Source organism: Gavialis gangeticus, unplaced genomic scaffold, assembly GCF_001723915.1.
Source record: "Gavialis gangeticus isolate Ggan-Ray unplaced genomic scaffold, GavGan_comp1, whole genome shotgun sequence".
Classification (NCBI taxonomy): domain Eukaryota; kingdom Metazoa; phylum Chordata; order Crocodylia; family Gavialidae; genus Gavialis; species Gavialis gangeticus.
Window position 1 is genome coordinate 48,043,854 of NW_017729004.1, and position 19,336 is coordinate 48,063,189.

Here is a 19,336-nt window from a genome sequence, read left to right on the forward strand (position 1 = left end):
CCCACAATATACAAGAGTAAGACTTTATTTTGAGATATTATGCACTTGCCTGTATATACACTACTCAAAAAACCATACATCAGGACAAAAATATTTTTTGAAATAAAATTAAAATGTTAGAATAGATCTTGGATTTTTGGTATATGATTTGCTTTTTTATTTTTAATTTGTTAATATTTTGTGTGTAGCTCTTGACAGCTCACCAGAACTTGTTAAGTGGCCCTCCAGCTAAAATAATTGCTCATCCGAGCTGTACAGCATAGGCCATAAAGCCTTACCAGTAAGTTCTGTATTAAGCCTATAATTTCAGTTTGAGCTGTACTGTGTCTTTTAGAAAGATACCCAGTCTTGCTCTGAAAACTCCAGGTTGTGCAGAACATCTAGGCAAACTGCTCCAGTGGTTAATTACACTCACTGTGAAAACGTATGCATCTTTCTTCTACCTAAAATTAAGTTGTTTTCTACATGGCTATAGCTCAGTGGAATTGCCGAGTCTTGAAAACTGGCATTTACTTTTTAAAAAAAATTCTGCAGGGCAATGTATGTCTCTGTTAGAGCTTTGCCATGGTTTTTGGGGGAGTTTAGTTTGCGGGCTGTTAGTATGACATGAGCATTTCCATATTTTTAGACTGGTAAATAGATCCTGTGCCTGTTGCTCATGGGGATGATTAAATAAAATAAAGCATGAATCTTTTCTTGGCTCCATCTTCCAGTGCCTGTTCTGTTGAGACATACTTCTGTATAAATGAAGAATAACTAATGGTCAATGAGTTAGTTCAGTGCTGCTCAACCTTTTGGCCTGTACCACCAGCATTAGGCACCGTGGCATCCCTGAATGTCAGGATCTGGCCTGAGAGTCTTGCACTACCCCTGAATGCTGGGGTCAGGCCCTGGGTACAGGAATTGGAGCCCTGTGCCACACTGGGATCAAGCCCAGGGCCCCATGCTGCCTCCATCTGGCCCCCTGTGCTGAGATCAGGGAATCAGAGTCCCGTGCTTCCCCGTGTCCTGCCCCGGCCTCCTGCCTAGCCCCATGCAATGGGGCTCTGTGCTACCCTCATACTGGGGTCAGGCCCTAGTGCACCAGGATCAGGCCCTGGGGCCTGTCTGTAGGGTCATGCTCTCTGGCCCATGGGGTTCCTCACTGGTTTGGAAATCTGGCAGCAAAGGAGAGAAGAGAACCCAGATTGTTCTTTGCTAGATGAAGTGGGCCAGATTCTTGTCACTGGTCCAGCTGCTTTGTGTTGTTCCAGGGTTACAAAGCTATCAAAAAGCTGTTAAATCAGCTTGTAAGAAGAATTCCCAAGCAAACCAGAGCTTATATAATACCTTTATGCAACATCATATCCTGGTACCCAACAGCTGTGGCATTTTTGGTAGAGAGGTTTTTCCTAAGCCTTGGCAATTCCAGGTACCATAATGATGCCTTGGGCAGCTGGAAATAAGTCACAGTAGTTTAAAGGCTCCTATGGCTTATGCTGGTGACTGTAAGGCAGGGGTGGGCAAAATATGGCCTGTTCCTCGGCCCCACCTGGCTCAAGCGTGAGGGACAGCCTGAGCTGTGGTATGTGGGTTGGTCTTGATGCCTCTGAGCACAGAGGTACTGCCTGGTGCATCCTGCTGTCCCCCCATGTGGCTCTTGGGCACTGTAGTCTGTGGGGCTGGGCAGCAGGGCAGGGGTGATGTGGTAGCTGGATTTGGCTTCCCAGGAGGCCCCACTGTTGCTGCCAGACCCCAGGCCCATCTGCCCTGCACCCTCTACCAGGGGCACCGGACAGAGCGGGCAGGTAGGCAGGGTCTCTATGGAGACTGGCCTCTTACCCTAGTGGGCATGGTGAACTGGGCCAGGTGGATGGGATGGAGCCACAAGTAAGCGGGGAACAGCATCCAGGATAGCAGAGTGGTGACTGTACGGGGCCAGGGCTTGGGACAGAGCTGTGATCTGCTCCCCTCGTGTCCCTGGGATGGGCACTGGTTCTTCAGGGAACTGGCACCTTTTGCAGGGACATACAGGGAGCAGATCATGGCTCTGCCTTGGGCTCTGGCTCTGTACTGTCACCACCCTGTGATTCCAGTCCCACCCACCCATCACACTCCTGGATGCCACTCTGCCCATCCGCAGCCCCATCCCATCTGTCCGGCCCAGAGCACTGTACCTGCAGGGGTCCCAGGACAGTCTCCATGGAGACCTGGCCCACTCCATCTAGCACCTGTGTGGTGGGTGCAGGGCAGATGGGCCTGGGGCCAGATAGGCTATGACATGGGGCCAAGGCCAAGTCAGCACCCCCACCACTACCCACCTAATCTGGCCTTCAAGAGCTCACCAAAACTCCTTAAGTGGCCCTCCAGCCCAAATAATTGCCCACCCCTACAGAGGGACCCCAGGGTCACTGGATATGAAAATAACCTCCCTTCTTTTTGTTCCCTTGGTGATCTCAGCTTGGTTGCTTTAGAGTTTCTGACCTAGGATATATTGATAGTATTCTTCAAACTCAGAGCTTGTGGTTTCTGTAAGATATGCAGTGCTCTTATAGTTTACCTAAGGTTTATGCACTGAAACTTTTATGTCTTCTTTTATGTATTTGTATAACTGTGTTATACTAAATAAGTTACTGCCTGGTTGCAAGGTGCTTAAAACCACGTTGAACTACTTTTAGACAAAAACTGAAGATAACAGAATTAAATTTTGTTTAATATTAACATGCTGTATGTTTCTCCAATGACAGAGAAAAGCCTGATTGGAAGATACATGTTCAGTGATTATGATAGTATTTTTTTTTTTTTATGGAACAGTATCCCACATCAGAGGTTCCCAAACTTTTTCTTGTTGTATACCCCTTTCCAGATTTACCTGCTTCCTGTATACCTTACCAGCATATATTTGTATACCTGTATTTATATTTTTGTATATAAATACAATATAAATGTATATAAATACAATATAAATACCTGTATTTATATTTTTGTATATAAATACAATATAAATACCTGTATTTATATTTATATTACCTGTATTTATATTTGTATACCTGTATTATATTTGTATACCTGTATACCTTACCAGCATATATGTGCATATTATGCATATGTTTTATATTTTAACCCCTTAAATGCCAATTATTATTATAATGAAAATTAAATCCACCGTTATACAATTTCTTCTGCATACCCCCCAAAGATGTCTTGCATACAATATGCATGACACAGTTTGAGAAACCCTGCCATACATCATTCTCCAGTGAAAATGATGCTGCCATAACATACAGTTTTGTACTAAAGGAAACAACACAATTTTGCCTACATTGTGTTTTCAGGACTGTTTTACTGTGTGTTGTTTTTCCAACTTCTCTTTAAATAGCCAATTTAAGAAAAGCAAGATTTAGAAGGGCAGTATTTTTCTATAACATTGCTTGCTTCTGCATCTTAGAACCTGAGCACACCATAAAGGTGTATTAATAATTTTGTTTGTGGCAATTGCAGTTTAGAAAAGCTTATCTCATGTAACTTGAGAAAATCCCATCATCATGGGGTTAAGAGAATGGGGGATGAATAGGGAGCATTAAGGTAAAGTTTCTATTCCTTTTCCTTGCAGAATAGCCTTCATGGTTTGGGTTGAAAAGGTGTCTCGGTTACTTCCCTAGAAAACAGCAGGGGACCCAACAAATCATGGACATTAACCTTTTTTTCAGTTGAATCATGGACCAGCATTTAGGGTGGTTGAGTGAAGTCCCTGATTATTTTTTGAGGAAATGAGGCAGTGCTGCTGAAAGGGACATCTGACCATGTCAGCTTTTGCCAGTATTATTTTCCCTTCTTATTTGCTTAATGGGATAACTATTTGAGATAGTTAATTTCTATTTTTACTAGGGTGCTGAGAACACAGAGAAAACTCCTGGGAATTAGAAGTCTATATGTAAAAAATAGAAACAATAAATGAAAGCGGTATCCCTTTACCTGTGTTTGAAATTTGCCTTTATCACTTAGGTGCTGTGCTTGTACAACAGGAAGACAAGGTATCAGATTTTAAATGCAGGTAGTTAATCTGTTAAGCTGACATGCTTTTCACACTAGATGTCAGTGTTAACATACCTGATCTGCAGTTTCAGGTGCTTGCTCTGCTGTGAATGTACCTGTGCAAAATACTTTGTAGTTACAGTGATTGTTCAGAATGTCAAGGAGATTAGAGGAGGTGTTATAAATTGGGCCTTTAATAGGAGGTCACTGAATTCACCTGTACATTTTTCCCATAAAGCTTGGAGCCTTTTTGCTGTTGGTGAAATTAAATAAATAAATAAGAATTTTCTGGTATTTTCTGAATGAAAATACCTGTATGTTTCATATTGCAGCTTTTCACATACGTGATTTGTCTTTCTTCTTAGTTCTGGACAGAAGAGGCTTGAAGAAAACACCAAGTATAATTACTTTAGAATTTATTTTTAAATGCACTAGGTATTGCTGTTAGGATGTTGTAATTTGTTTCATGCTCTGCAATTGTGAATTTGATGATTAGCAATAATTCATAAGATCAATCTGGACCCCTTGTAGCATGTTATTTTAAGAAGGCTATCACTAGAATAAGCAAATGTGAAGATTACTAGAGTCTGGTAGTTGTGCAGATTTCTATCTTTTAATTCTAGAAAGTTGCATACCCGCAGAAGTTGTTGCTGCTGTTGATGTGAACACTACCGCCAACGAAGTCTACAAACACAATTTTCCAAGTACACCTTTGTGGGCAAAGACAATTGAGGTGAGTAATGGATGTTTTGCTTTGTGCTCATTCTGAGAGGCTAATGTCCCAACTGCTCACATTTCATAGAAAATGTAGAATCAGAACACTTTAAATTGAGAGACAGTGATTTAACGAGATGGCTTTAATGGGTTACTTTTTCTACTGATTGCTTGAATCCTCATGGTTTGCTTGCTGCTTGAAGTAGAGAGAAAAAGAGTACAGATAGATTTCATATGGATTCTAGGTTACTGGAAGGGATTTTTTTAAGGGGTGCACTGATAGAGATTTGGGGGGCCAATACCAATAGCCGATATTTAAGGACGCATATCGGCTGATACTGATCCAATATCTGATACAGCTGCCATCATGTGGTAAGTCTGTTGTGGTGGAAGGGGGTGGGGAAGGGAAGGGGCATGGGAGGGTAGATCAATGCCCCTGGCAGTGAGGGGGAGGGCAGGGGCAGGTGCTGCCCAGCCAGGGCTGAGGGGCGTGGCGTGGGACAGAGCCACGGCTTGTGGAGTGGGGGCAGCTCCCGCCTCTGCTTGCACCCTGGGAGGGCAGGGGGACTGTGTACCACTGGATCTGCGAGGTGCAGGACAGGTTGCAGCTGCGGGGTGGAGCCGGAGCTGGCGCTGTGCGGGACTTTCCTTACTGGGGGTGGGCTTGGAGCAGACTCTTGCGGCGCTGGGAGTAGGCTGCATCCACCCCAAATTTTGCTGCAGCACGGGCACTTATCAGCCAAATTATCGGCCCCATCGGGCCGATATCTGATATAGACAATTTTCTTTATATTGGTACCGATCTGATGTTGACCGATGTATCAGTGCACCTCTAGATTTTTTTTTTCTCTGAGGGCATTTATACACATACTTTTTTTCTAGTGATGTGCCAGAGATCCACTGCTCCACATGCAAGCTGAAATGAACTGCATTGCGCTGCATGCACTTGTATAAGTAGTGAAATGCGCGTCAGCCTGCAGAAAATGGCAGCGGGGCACTTTTGAACTAAAGCACCTCAGAGGTGTTTTCAAAAGCATGCTGCTGTCATTTTCTCAGTGCTGATGTGCATTTTGCCACTTATATAACTGCATGCATCGCAACACCTGCTGCTTTTCAAAGCGCCTAGTGCTGCAACGTGTGCATGTGTAAAAATGCCCTGAGTGTCAGTAATGCTGAATTATAAAGGGGATTTGGACAAAAAGGAGAATGCTCACCAGCCCCAAAAGAAATGGACTCATAAATAATTATGTTAATATTTTAAAATAGAAAGATTATACTTTTGAAATACATTATAAGGGTTTTGTTAAATCAGTAAGGGGCCATTTTCAGAACTGGGCTGGATAAAGTATTAGAGAATATACTGTGGAGGACAGTACTGCATTGTTAGGGGAGTAGATAGATCAGGCAACATAGTAGTTCTCTTCCTTCTTGAACTTCACTGAAAAAGAAACGTGAAAATCAGTTCCAGTGCCTATAAAAAGGCTTGACATTTTATGAGTTCGTTACAACAAAATTGGCAATTTTTTTAGTTTTTATAATACGCCAGAAGAATGCAAAATTACCATGTGCTTTCCATTATTTTCTGTCTTCTTCAGAGTAGTTAGAAATTACAGAGTGCTTTTTAATCTTCTTTTACAGCTTTATGGCTTGATAAACAATTCTGAACTACTGGTATGTACCAGTTTAAAGAAAAAGCAGAGTAGGTGACTAAAGGTTAGCTGCTTATTTAGCACGTGGTATTAGCTGACTAGTGTCAGCTCAGAGGTTCTTTGATGGGGGAGGGAGGAAGAAGAGGAATTACTTTCTCTACCCTTCATGGCGTGTGAGAAGGCTGAAATCCATAAGGTCTTCCTGAAGCACTGGGGGGAAATGGCAATATTTTTCTTGCCCTGTTATGGAATTATTGTTATATAGCTCACCCATGAAGTACCTCCAGTTTTCTTTCTGCCTGATGCTGCAGCTTGGCCAATCATGAAATTTCCTTTTACACACAGACACGCGCACAGACACATGCACACGGACACACACATGGACATGCACACACACACGGAGACACACACACACACTCTCCCTCTCCCTCTGAATTAAATTTGAACATGAATGAACTTGTAGCTCTGGTAATGAATCTGTTGCATGGATTTTGTTCCAAAAAAGGATTGAATCTCTTTTGGGGTGTACAATTGAAAACCATAAAATCAGTTTTCTTATGATTTTACAAAAAAAGGACCAGAATACAGGAAACTATTTACAGCGTGTCTGTGAGGAAGAAACATCTTTAGCAGAATAATAAAACCCTTCCTGTTAGGGTTTCCCAAGAGTTAACTTATACTTTGTGACTTGGAAAGAGATTTTCTGTTTGTAGTGGTATGCCTGGGTGAAGCGGAACTGAAATATCTTATAAGTGCTGCTTAAACATAGTTTTAAATCTGGTGGTGGTTTAAAAGCATCTTTCTTTCACTTAGAACTATAGCTTCACCCCAACTTTGGGGAAAATACTTTTATAGTATCCCATTTTATCCAAAACAGTTATAACACATCATGGTAGAGAAACAACACAGTAATGTCATTACCATCAACATCCTTTTGTTGAACAAGGCAGGGAAGCCATAGGAAAAACAGCCCTTGGGGACTGTGCATCCTTTGCAGAATGTAGAGCAGCACTGTCTTTCTTAGTATGGTAATGTTTGTTTCAGAATGGGGTAAGTCTCCTTGTCAAAAGAACCATGGTAGGCAGAGTGCTATGGCACCATCTTCCTGATAGCACTGGTTCTCAACCTCATTAGATTGAAGACACCTCTCAGAAAATCACAGTCATAGAAAATTAGGGTTGGAAGAGACCTCAAGAGGTCATCTAATCCAGCCCCCCCATCAAAGCAAGGCCATCCCAACCTAGACTGCCCCAGCTAAGGCTTTTTCTAACTGGGTCTTAAAAAACTCCAAGAATGGAGAGTCTACAACCTCTCTGGGTAACCTGTTATTAAATCCCCACTCAGTCTTCTCTTCTCCAAACTAAATTAGCCCACTTCCCTTATCCTCTCCTCCTAAGTCATATACCCCAGCCCCCTAACCATTTTTGTTGTCCTCCACTGGACTGTTCCCAATTTGTCCACATCCTTAGCCAGTTGGTTCCCAGTCTGTACTGGTGCACAGGACTGTTCCATCCAATAAGTGCAAGACTTTGCAGTTCTCCTTATTGAATCTCATGAGATTTTTTTGGGGTCTAATCCTCCAATTTTTCAAGGTCTCTTTGAATACTAGCCCTACTCTCCAGTATATTTACTACACACCCCCAGCTTGGTGTTAATTGCAAACTTGCTGAGGGTGCACTTCATCCCATCTTCCAGGTAATTCATGAATATACTGAACAAAACTGGCCCCAGGACTGACCCCTGGGACACTCCACTTGATACAGGCTGCCAACTAGACATCGAACCATTGACTACTACCCTCTGAGTCCTATGATCTAGCCAGTTTTTTGTCCCCCTTACACTTCATTCATCCAACCTGTACTTCCTTAGCTTGCTTGCTAGAATGTTGTGGGAGACTGTCAAAAGCTGTGCTAAAGTCAAAGTACTGTATATCACATCCATTGCTCTCCCCACATCTACAGAGCCAGTCTATGGATCATAGAAGGATCATGGATCCCATCAAAGAAGGCACTCATGCAGTCTGACTTGCCTTTGGTGAATCCATGCTGGCTGTTCCTACTCCAAGTGCTTAAAAATGGATTCCTTGAGGATCTGCTCCATGATTTTTTGAGGGACTGAGGTGAGGCTGACTGGCCTGTAGTTCCCTCAGTGCTGCTTCTTCCCTTTCTTAAAGATGGACACTATATTTGGTGTTTTCCAGTCATCCAGGACCTCTCCCAATTGCCATGAGTGTTCAAAGATGATGGCCAGCAGCTCTACAGTGACAACAGCCAACTCCCTCAGCACCTTTGGGTGCATTGTGTCCTACCCCATAGACTTGTACGCATCCAGCTTCTCTAAATAGTCCCTAACCTGTTCTGTCACCCCTGAGGGCTGCTCACCTTCTCCCCAAACTGTGCTGCCTGGTGCAGTAATTTGGGAGCTGACCTTGCCTGTGAAGACTGAGGTGAGAAAGGCATTGACTACTTCAGGCTTTTCCGCATCCTCTGTCACTAGATTGCCTCCCCCATTCAGTAAGGGACCCACCCTCTCTGATTTTCCTCTTGTTGCTGACATACTTGCGGAAACCCTTCTTGTTACCCTTTATATCCCTTGCTTGCTGCAACTCCAATTGCACTTTTGTGTTCCTGATTTCATCCCTGCATGCCCAAGCAGTGCTGTTATACTTCTCCCTAGTTGTTTGTCCGAGTTTCTGCTTATTGGCTTCCTTTATGTGTTTTAGTTTGCTGAAGCATTCCCTGCTAAGCCAAGTTGGTCTTCTGCTGTACTTGCTAGTTTTCCTGCACATTGCACTCGTTCGTTCCTGCAGAAAGGTTTCTTTAAAGTATAGCCAACTCTCCTGGACTCTTCTCCCCTCAGACTGGCTTCTCAGGGGATTCTGCTGATGAGTTCCCTGAGTCAAAGTCATCTTTTCTGAAGTCCTGGGTCCATACTCTGCTGCTCTTCATCCTTCCTTTCCCCAGGATCTTGAACTCAGTTATCTTGTGGTCACTGCTGCCTCAGTTGCCATTCACTACTACATTCCCCACCAATTCTTCTCTGTTTGTGAGCAGCAGGTCAAGAAAAGCACAGCCCCTAATTCCCTTTTCCAGTACTTGCACCAGGGAGTTGTCCTCAACACGCTCCATAAATTTCCTGGATTGCCTGTGTACTGCTGTATTGCCCGCCCAGCAGATGTCAGAGTGACTGAAGTCTCCCATGAGAATTAGGGCCTGTGATCAGGGAATTTCCCCTAGCTGTTTGAAGAGAGCCTCATCCATCTTGTTCTCCTGGTCTGGTGGTCTATAGCAGACCCCCACCATGACATCACCCTTGTTGTTCTCCCCTCTAACCCTAACCCAGAGACTTTCAAGTCTAAACTTGTAATTGCTTTTTGACTATGGAAAAACTATACAGCAATTTTCTGTTGCAGAGAACTGAAAGACTACACCAGGTCAAAATGTTTCTGACGCTGTGGATTCTTGTTGGAAATTTCTGGGTTTATTTTGTGAATCTCATGTCAGTATTTGCATGCCTGATAGTGCTAATATTTTGCATCATCTATAAAAGGATCTCACAGCACCCTAAAGTGCCAAAGCACCTTGGTTGAGAATAACTGTGTATTGATAACTTATAGGTTGCTGTTAGAGGTACACTGATACATTGGTTCATATCATATTGGCATCGATACAAGGAAATTGACATTATCAGCAGTTGGGTTTTTTTTGGCTGATGTGGCTGATAAATGCAGCTTGCAGAGCAGCATCCAGCTGGTAAGTCTGTTTGTTGTAGGGAAGGGGTGTGTGTGTGTGGGGGGGGGTGCAGATTGAGGCCCCTATGGTGAGGGAGGGATTGGGGCTGGGGTTGCAGTACGCACTGCCCAGCCAGTGTGGGGTGTGGGACAGAGCTGTGAGCCGCTCATCCAGGGGTTGCGGGGGGTGGGGGCAGATTCCACTCCTGTGCACACCCCTGAGGGAGTCATGGGGGGCATGTGCCCCCTGGATCTGTGTGAGGGGTGATGGTGGGCTGCCACTGCAGGCTGGGGCCAGGGGCAGCTCTGGGCTCTTTCCGGTGGGGGTGAGGGCTGGGCCAGGGCTGTGGTTAGGGTGGGCAGCTGCGGCACTGCAAGGAGGGGTTGGGTGGTGGGGACTACAGCAAATTTTGGGGTGGCTATAGTCCGCCCTGTAGGCCCCCCCCAGCACTGCTGCTGCCTGCCCAACCCCCTGCTTCTACCCCAGCCCCACTCCCTCCCTCACTGCAGGGGCCTTGATCTGTCCCCCCTCTCCTCTGCCACCCCTCCCCCCCAGACTTACCAGCTGGACACTGCTCTCCAAGCTGCCGAGCTGCATACCAGCAGTCGGATTCTTATTGGACAATATAGCTCGTTAATTATTGGCCATCTGTTTCAGCCCAAAAATTCTTCATTGGCGCACCTCTAGTTGTTGCAGTGGCTACAGACCATCTGCATTAATATTTTGGGGCCTAGGTTGTGAAATCTGTTTTCTCCCAAACTTTCCTAAAGGTCTTCTCTGTGAACCCCTTTATGTAGACTTTGGTGAGAGGATCAGAATTTGGTCCGTGTAAGGAACTTGTCATGTTTTCAAATAAAGCAATTATTTGAGATGCTTATAAAAGCAAATGACTAGGAAGAACAACATGCTTTTTAGAATTTGAATAATGCTTGCCTATGAAGTTATGTTTTGAAATACTATCTAGCCAGAAAAGGCTTACTATCTGAATAAAAGTGCTTTATTTTGGAGTGAATAATTATAGCCATCATTTTGATGTGACCCATTGAAAGAAATGAGAGCTATTCCTATTGCTCTGGGTAATTAACCACAAACCCAAGACTGTGTGTGTCTGCTGCCATTGCCAATTCCTTGTTAAAGTAGTAAATGCCGATCTAACTGCACAGCATTTGCCAAGCGTTAAAGAAGGGCAAAGCTATTAGAAGAAATGAATGAATTAAAAAGTGTTTACTAAGTTGATACCATGGGTGACTCTAAGATTTTGAAAAGTGGGGGTGGGTGCAGATAGAGTATTACATCACCACATACAGCCCAAAATATTTTTTCTCAGGTTAAAAAGAAGCTAGAAGATTTACTAATACTCTAGTGGCCCCATGCTATATTTTCCCATTGAAGATAAAGCATAAACAAATATAACTTAATTGGAATGTGTACTAATTTGCTAGTTTATATATTGAGCTTAAAAAACACGACAAACAAGGCAAAAATTGCCCACAGATTTTTCTTATTAGTCCTGCAGTTGTTATGGTTAAATGTGTATCTTGTCTTCAGATTTGTAAAACAAAAGCTATTCTTCTTGAGCTTCTTGACAGTGCATCCAGCACTTCCCTGTAAATCATTTCCACACCGGAGTTACTGCTCACCTGAATTAATATTACCACACCAAAGTAAAGGTTTTTAACTAGAATTAACAACAATGTGCAGGGCTGTGACATAGAAGAGAGAGAATACCAGAAATAGCTAACAGGCAGCAGGATTGCAGAAAAAAGACTAGCTTGATTAAAGGAACATCAAGACCCTTAAGAAGGAGAGTGGGTTGTTAACATCTGTGGAGAGATTAGCAGGAATCAGATCCATTATAATAAGCTATGAAAAGTATTGACTCTCTCTGTACTGCCTAAATAGAAATGGTGCTGCCTCTCCAAGGCAGTCGGTTTTAAAGTTTGGGTGGAGCAGGAATTAGTGTGGTGCAACTGCACCACTACACTGCCCTAGATGTATGCCTTGGAACTATACATAGAGGAAACAACCTGAACATTTTTGCACCCGTAATTCAGTTATTTCAAGTCTATGAAAAGTACCAGTTCAATAGCTATGTTCATATTTCTTCATCTTGCAGGGCATAACACTGAAGGAGTTCAACAGATTATCTTTTGATATGATTTTGATGAGTCCTCCCTGTCAGCCATTTACAAGGTATGTATAACAAATCTTCCAGTTTTGGAGAAAATACAGTGTGATGCAGTGTGTCATACCACTATTAGATCAAAAGAAAAGAGTTTTCAGCAGTGATACAATATGTGATTCATATTTGTCTGCATCTTCCCTGAGAGCTACTGCTTTTCAAAAAGCAGAGATTATAATATTTAGTTCTGTATTTACCAGCATGCAAGAATGATAGCGAGTCAGGCATGTGATTATACTAAGTAATTTTGGCTGAATTATTAAGCTTGGTGTCCCACTTATTTTACATCCTGGACTTTAGTTCAAAAAGTAAAATTTGGAGGGTCTCCCTTTTAAGAGCGCTCCCTCTGTGCTAATGGTCAGATGCTAATAATTTCTGTCACTGCAGGAGGATTGCTGAAGTTACTTCCAGGTTTAGAACAGAAAGACCACAGGCAGGATCTGCCCTTGTATGTGTGCTGAAAAGATTGAGCACTAACATACTCTGGAAGTGCATTTTCATTCTTTAGAGAGATGATAAGGCTATGACCCTGAAGGCAGGTGGGGGTGATGGACATTGTGCACAGGCAGACATAACATTTGTTTTGATATCAAAGGAGACTGGGATAAGCTGTTACCATTTAGATGTTATGTCTGCATGATTCTGTAGTTTATACAAGTGTAGCAAAATCACTCCAGTGGTAACCCTGCCTTGTTCAGGGTTAAATAGATTTAGTTAGCTTGTATCACTGCAGGATCATGCAGATAGATAGTTGCTGCTGCATGCTCCTAAGCTGCAGCTCTCGCTCCTCTGTCAAGGAAGCTAAAATATGTGTTTGTCCATACCCTTTGATACCTGTACAGAACTCTGAAAAAACATTAATCAGAGATGTTTTGTGTTTTATAAGGTATCCAGGTTGTAGCCATATTGGTCTAGAGGAAAACGCTTATGTTTTGTAAGAAACTCTGAGAAGACAAGCGGATCATTGTATTCAGTACATGTATTTTATTTCTTTATCTTTATTTTCTCTTAGAATTGGCCTGCAAGGTGATGTATCTGATCCAAGGACAAAGAGTTTTATTTATATCCTTGACATTCTCCCAAGGTATAAATGAATTTCTAGTGGAGCCCTTCTCAATCTTTTTAGTTCATTATGCAGTTACAAATGTTATTGAATTGCAAACTGTCTATATCAAATTATACAGATATTTGTCTTGTGTTCATGTAGTTGTTTTTGTATGATTTTATATAAGCTGTAAATGCAGTAGAATACAGCTCATTTATATCTGGGTGGCTTGTAGCCCGTTGAGTTCACAGCAGGTTGCTAAATTGGGCTGCTCGCAGGTTTGGTGTGGTTCTTACTTCCAAGGGTGTTGCTTCCAACTCAGCAGGAATTCAGCAGTGGTCTCACACAGCTCTGCCCCCTGAAATAATGAAAACCCCAGCTAACAACCGGACTACCTCAATGGCGTGGCACAACTGTTTATGCAGCTCTGTATACTCCAGGTACTTCACAAGACCTTATTAGGGCTGTCAGTTGGTTCTTGTGTTCATTTTTTTTAATGCAATTACCACGCCTGGTTCTGGAACCCGCACCGTCACCACCACCTCTGGGCTGCCCAGCAGGGCAGCAGTGGCAGTGCTTCACAAATTCCCCCCCAACACATACACACACCCTGCACCCACCCCCCACCCATACTAAGTACCTGCATAATTTTGCATAATTTTGAGTTTTTAGCGGTGTGATTAAAATTGCAGTGAACTGCAACTAATTTTTTAATTGTGCAACTAATCATGATCAAATTTTTAAATCATTTGACAGCCCTATACCTTATCTTTGCAGAGGGGTAAGGAACCTAACCCATGCAGTTTCCACTGTATGAACACATTTACTATTATACTAACACATTTACTTATTGCACTAAAACACTTAGCATTGTTTTAGTCTTCTGTGTTTCATTTTTATCTCTTTCATATGTCTCCGTAAAGGTAGTCAGCCATCTTAGCCTGAAGTTAGGGGGTACCTTAGAAACTAACTCATTTAGAGAGTTAGTGAAATCTCTTGTGAAATCCCTATTGCTGAATAGAACTGGATACCAACCTAAGGATTTAAGTGTTGCCATGGTGTGGGATCAGCCATCCATTAACCAACCATTCCTTGAGGATCCTGCTTATTCAGGAGATTGAGACAGACTGCTCATGACCTCTTCTATTTGATAATCTTACTGGCAGAGGAGGAGCAGTGATTTGAGATTTTGGGCAGTCAGAAATCTAACAATTCTGTTGATCTTGAGAGATCAGGCTCTTCATCTTTCTTCCAGATAAAATCCTGATCAGGCAAGGAGGTGATCCCAGGGATCCTGGCTGTTGCAGAGGTCTCTGAGTCAAAACTTTCCTAGTAGTTTGAAAGTTCTTGGCATGTCAAAGCAGCATCAGTTAAGGGAACTTATTTTATTTCATATTCTCTGACCCTGATATTGTGTCACTTTGCCTGGGGCTGACATTCATATGTCCTGCAACATGTATGTCTATTGTATTGTCTTGTGATGGAAGATAGTATACTGGGTAGTCAGAACCCCCATGCATTATTCTTAGTGATTCTCAACCTTTTTAGACTCAAAACCTCCTTCCAAATCTTTTCAAAATTAAGCAGCACTCCATTTTCAAACAACTGATTTATGCATATTGTAATATAAACATTATGTTTTTGTTATGAATGAATATTTTGCATATTTCTGTTATGATAATTTGTAATTGATTTTAGATCCATTGTATTCACCCACTATGCAGCTCACACCCTGCAGAACCAGATCAGAAAGTGCACACTCTTGCCACAGCCCTTCCTGGTTTGATCCTTCAGGGTGCCTCCCAGAAACAGAGGTGTGTGGGGCAGATGAAAGTCTTCCATGCAGCTCTGTTTTCAGGCGACACGTCAGAGCCAGACTGATAAGTGGCCACATTATGCAGGCAGGTGCACCATTTCTGCTGCAGCCATTCCTAGTTTAGCTTCAATGTGCCTCCTGAAAATGGGTGTGCAGGCCGTTCTATCTGGTGGCAGTGGCATCTCTCTCCAGGCTGCCCCTACGACCAGGCAGAACTGTCCCATGCACTTCCATTTTCAGGAGACATGGTGGAGCCAAACTGGGAACAGCTGCAGCAGAAATGCCATAGAATGACATAAAATTAGAGTTGGAAGGGACTTCAGGAGGTCATCTAATTCACCCCCCAGCTCAAAAGCAGGACCATTTCCGACTATATGATTCCAGCCAAGGCTTTTGTCTAGCTGGGCCTTAAAGACCTTCAAGGATGGAGATTTGCCAGCCTCTCTGGATAACCTGTTCCAGTGCTTTACTACACTCCTGGTGAGAAAGTTCTTCGTAATATCTAATCTAAGCTTCCCTTGCTGCAACTTGAGACCATTGCTCCTTGTTCTGTCATCTGCCATGACTGAGAACAGTTTAGCTTCATCCTCTTTGGAACCACCATTTAGGTAGCTGATGACTGCTATTAAATCCCCCTTCAGTCTTTTCTCCAGACTGAATAAGCCCAGTTCCCTCAGCTTCTCTTAAGTCATGTGCCCCAGTCCCCTAGCCATTTTTGTTGCCCTCTGCTGGGCTGTCTCCAATTTGTCCACATTCTTTCTGTATTTGGGGTCCCCAAACTGAACACAGTACTCCAGATGTGACCTCACCAGTGCTGAATAGAGGGGAAGGATCACTTTCCTTGATCTTCTGGCAATGTTCCCACTAATGCAGCCTAGTATGCCATTAGCCTTCTTGGCAGCGAGGGCACACAGTTGGCTCATGTTAAGCTTACTGTCCACTGTAACCCCCAGGTCCTGTTCTGCACAGCTGCTGCTTAACCAGTCAGTTCCCAGCCTGTACTATATAATGTAATGAGGGTAGGCATGCCTTTCTACTGCAGCTGCTTGTCAGTTTGGCTCTGATATGCCTCCTGAAAACAGGTGTGTGAGGTAATTTCACCCTGTAGCAGTGGAGGTAGCAGTGGCAACATTGCAGCCCCCTGGCAGGTTCTCATAGTTGAGAACCACTAATCTGTCTACTAATATCAGTAATATCCAAGAAGTCTGTCTAAGGGGTAAGTGGTCTCATCCCCATTTTACAGTTGCGAGCTGAGGGACAGTAAAGCTGAATGACTTGTTTGAGGTCACACAGTAAAGCTGCATTGGAATGTACAGAGCAGCAAACCTAGACTCCCTCCCCTCTTCCCCCCATCCCCACCTTTTTCAGGGTAGAAAAGGGAAACATATTAAAGCATTCATCTAACATGAAACTCATGACCAATGAATGGTTCTTTATCTCTTTGATGGTAGTGAGTAAAATCAGCACCAAGTTACTAAATACCATACTTTCTTACATTCATGTCCCTGAATAAGATACACACTTTGTTTTTGAAAGGCAGAATGAAGAAAGGAGGGCTTTTCCTTGAAAATATTGGTAAGTAGTAGTAAGTAACTGAGTAATAGTTTATGTATCGGGACCTCTGCCAGGAAGAAGGAGAAAGTGTCCGTATCCAGCGACTAGAGAATCCCACCAGAAACACTGCATCATTACTTTTTCCCAGCACAGGCATTTTGTTATACCCATATTTCTTCACTTACAAAGTATGCCCTACTTTTCAGCAGTTGAATTGTAGAAAAAAAGGTACAAATTGTATGTGAGAAAATACAGTATTTTGCCGCCCTTTATCAAAATGTGAATGAAATTCTCTAAAGGATGGTCTGTTGTGGGTGGCTGAGCTGGCTGAACCCAAGCCCCACACAGTTCAGCTTGGTTCCAGGTTTGCTGCACACAGTACAGATTGAGCTTAAAGAAATGACACAGTGAATTTAAGTAGAGAGCTTTTAATCACTCTTAGCTGGACAGTTAAACCATCTGGCAGATGGGAAATGCATAAGGGTTTGCATGTCCGGAGTATGATAATACAGTTATATCTTTTTACCATTTTTCTACATTGAATAACTATAAGAGCCAGTCAAATTCTAACACAGACACATGCAGAGTACCCTGTTTCACTGCTTTGGTATATGTTCCAGTTGGTTGTCCCCTTATTGTTCAACCTCTTTTCCAGTCTTCCTGGAAAATATGTTACTTTACTTATCATCCAGATGTGATTTGAAAGGGGCATGAAACTCCCTGCTTATTATATGTTTTAGTAAGTCCAACTAAGCCTGATCACGTTTCAGGAAGGAAGAAAAAAGCAGGGAAATTGTTTAGAAGCTGATACCTTGTTAAACTAAGGAGAAGGAGAGAGCTGAAGAGCAAGGGAAACCTACTAGAAGCTGAGGCTGTATTAAGCCAAGGTTTTACTGAAATCTTGGTGGGACAGTGGCAGGGTCACAGGTCTGTCCAACATTGTCTTCTAATGCTTTTTTGTTTTCCTAAGTCACACATATTTAATATACTCAAACAAGTATGAATGTGAACAGTCATTTGCATTATGTAGGACTTAGAGACCTCAGTGAGATTGGTTAGGTGCTATATAAACATATAGTGAAAGAGTTCCTACAAAAATTATTTTGTGATCAAAATTGGTAACTCAGAGAAATGATAGGTAAATGTATTATTTTCCTCCTTTTATGAACTGGGTTTTAAAGTCAGAAGATTAGGTTACTGGTCCAAACCCATTGTCCAAAGGAAATCTCTGGTTAGGCTGGGAACTGAACAGCAATCCTAAATTCCATGCACTATAACTGTAAGGTCATCCTTCCATGATACTACATTAAAAAGGGGAAACATTAGGATTGAGTTAATAGCCCATTAGAGAGGTAATACTGGATTCCAATTGCATTCTGTAGATTCCAGGTAGATTTACAAGGGAATGTAAAAGAGGAAAGCTCTTCTTTGGAAACAGTAGTTACTGTCTTGTGCAAACATCCTGGTCACTGTAGTGATAAAACATTAATATGACAGAAATTTTTCCTTTTCAGAAGCCAACTCTCAGACACTCCAGGGCACTCCTCCCTCTTGATGATGCAAAGGAGTTAGGCTTGGCTTACAAACTTTATCTGGAAGTCCCACGAGATGCTTTCAACCTCCCTTATCTCCCTTAGGCAGGTTGTTCCTATGAAGTAGTAGTTTCTACAGACACCACAACAAATGAGGGGAGCTGTTTCTGCAGTTTCCCAGCTCCAACAGGTTATGTTTTACAAAGATAGCATTCACACGAGTTTTGGAAATTACAACTTCAGTGGAGACTAAGCCCAGAGAATTAGAGTTTAAAATGGGAGATGATTGATGCCATTCTATGTGGTAAAATGTAGGAGTTGTTATTTTACATTCTTCATTGTGATTTGCACAAATTTCATGCAAAGTATCATAACACAGTTCTGTCTTTCTTGTCTGATTCTACCTTTTCCAGCCTCTTATAAAGAAAAACAAATGAAGTGCGACTTTAGGTGTGGCTGAAAGTGGCTGAGATATGAAGCCCAGGGCAGGGACAATTTGAGAGCTGAATGTGGGCAGAAACTGTGGTCTTCAGCCAGTGGACATGTAGTCTAGCCACAGAATATTCTTGGTGCCCTATGTCTATGAGCATAACCTCATACAACCTACTGCAAGCATATCAAAGTTTGTCTTTACCTTAAGGAAGAACAGTGCTGCTCATTTTGTAGACATATTTTAAGTGTTTGTGTTTGGCAGGTAACCTCAAGCTATATTGCCTCCTGAGAGTGCAGCTGTAAAGTCTCAGGCTGAACTATGCATTTGTGACTCTAGATTTGAGCTCTGTGATAGAAGCTGGATTTCTTTCGATTTGGGGTAAACTTAGCAAGTCACTGTCTGGTGATGTCTTAGAGGCTTGGCCTCTTCTTTCTTTTTTATTTGCTTTTATTTTTACACAGCCTCTGAGAAGTTTGCATCAATTGGTGGTCTTACTTTAACTGACTGGGTTCAAACAGAAGTAATTTCTGAAATGTTTTCAAGTGTAGTAAGTGGCACCCATAGCCCTCCAGCCAGGGAGTATTACAGCAGGCTCCATATTGGGGTGAGGCAGGAGGGCACTAGCGGGTGGGGGGCTGGCAAGATCTTTTTGCTGCCAAGATTCTA

The 19,336-nt window shown here is 42.7% G+C and overlaps 1 protein-coding gene across 1 annotated transcript in view; it reads left to right on the plus strand.

Moving 5' to 3' along the window:
* TRDMT1 (tRNA aspartic acid methyltransferase 1) overlaps positions 1-19,336 on the plus strand; it is a 52,737-nt gene that overhangs the window by 4,545 nt on the left and 28,856 nt on the right. The window contains exons 2-4 of the mRNA XM_019508343.1: positions 4,638-4,747; positions 12,225-12,301; positions 13,303-13,374. Of these exons, the coding sequence (XP_019363888.1) occupies positions 4,638-4,747; positions 12,225-12,301; positions 13,303-13,374 (259 nt within the window). The remainder of the gene's footprint in view (positions 1-4,637; positions 4,748-12,224; positions 12,302-13,302; positions 13,375-19,336) is intronic.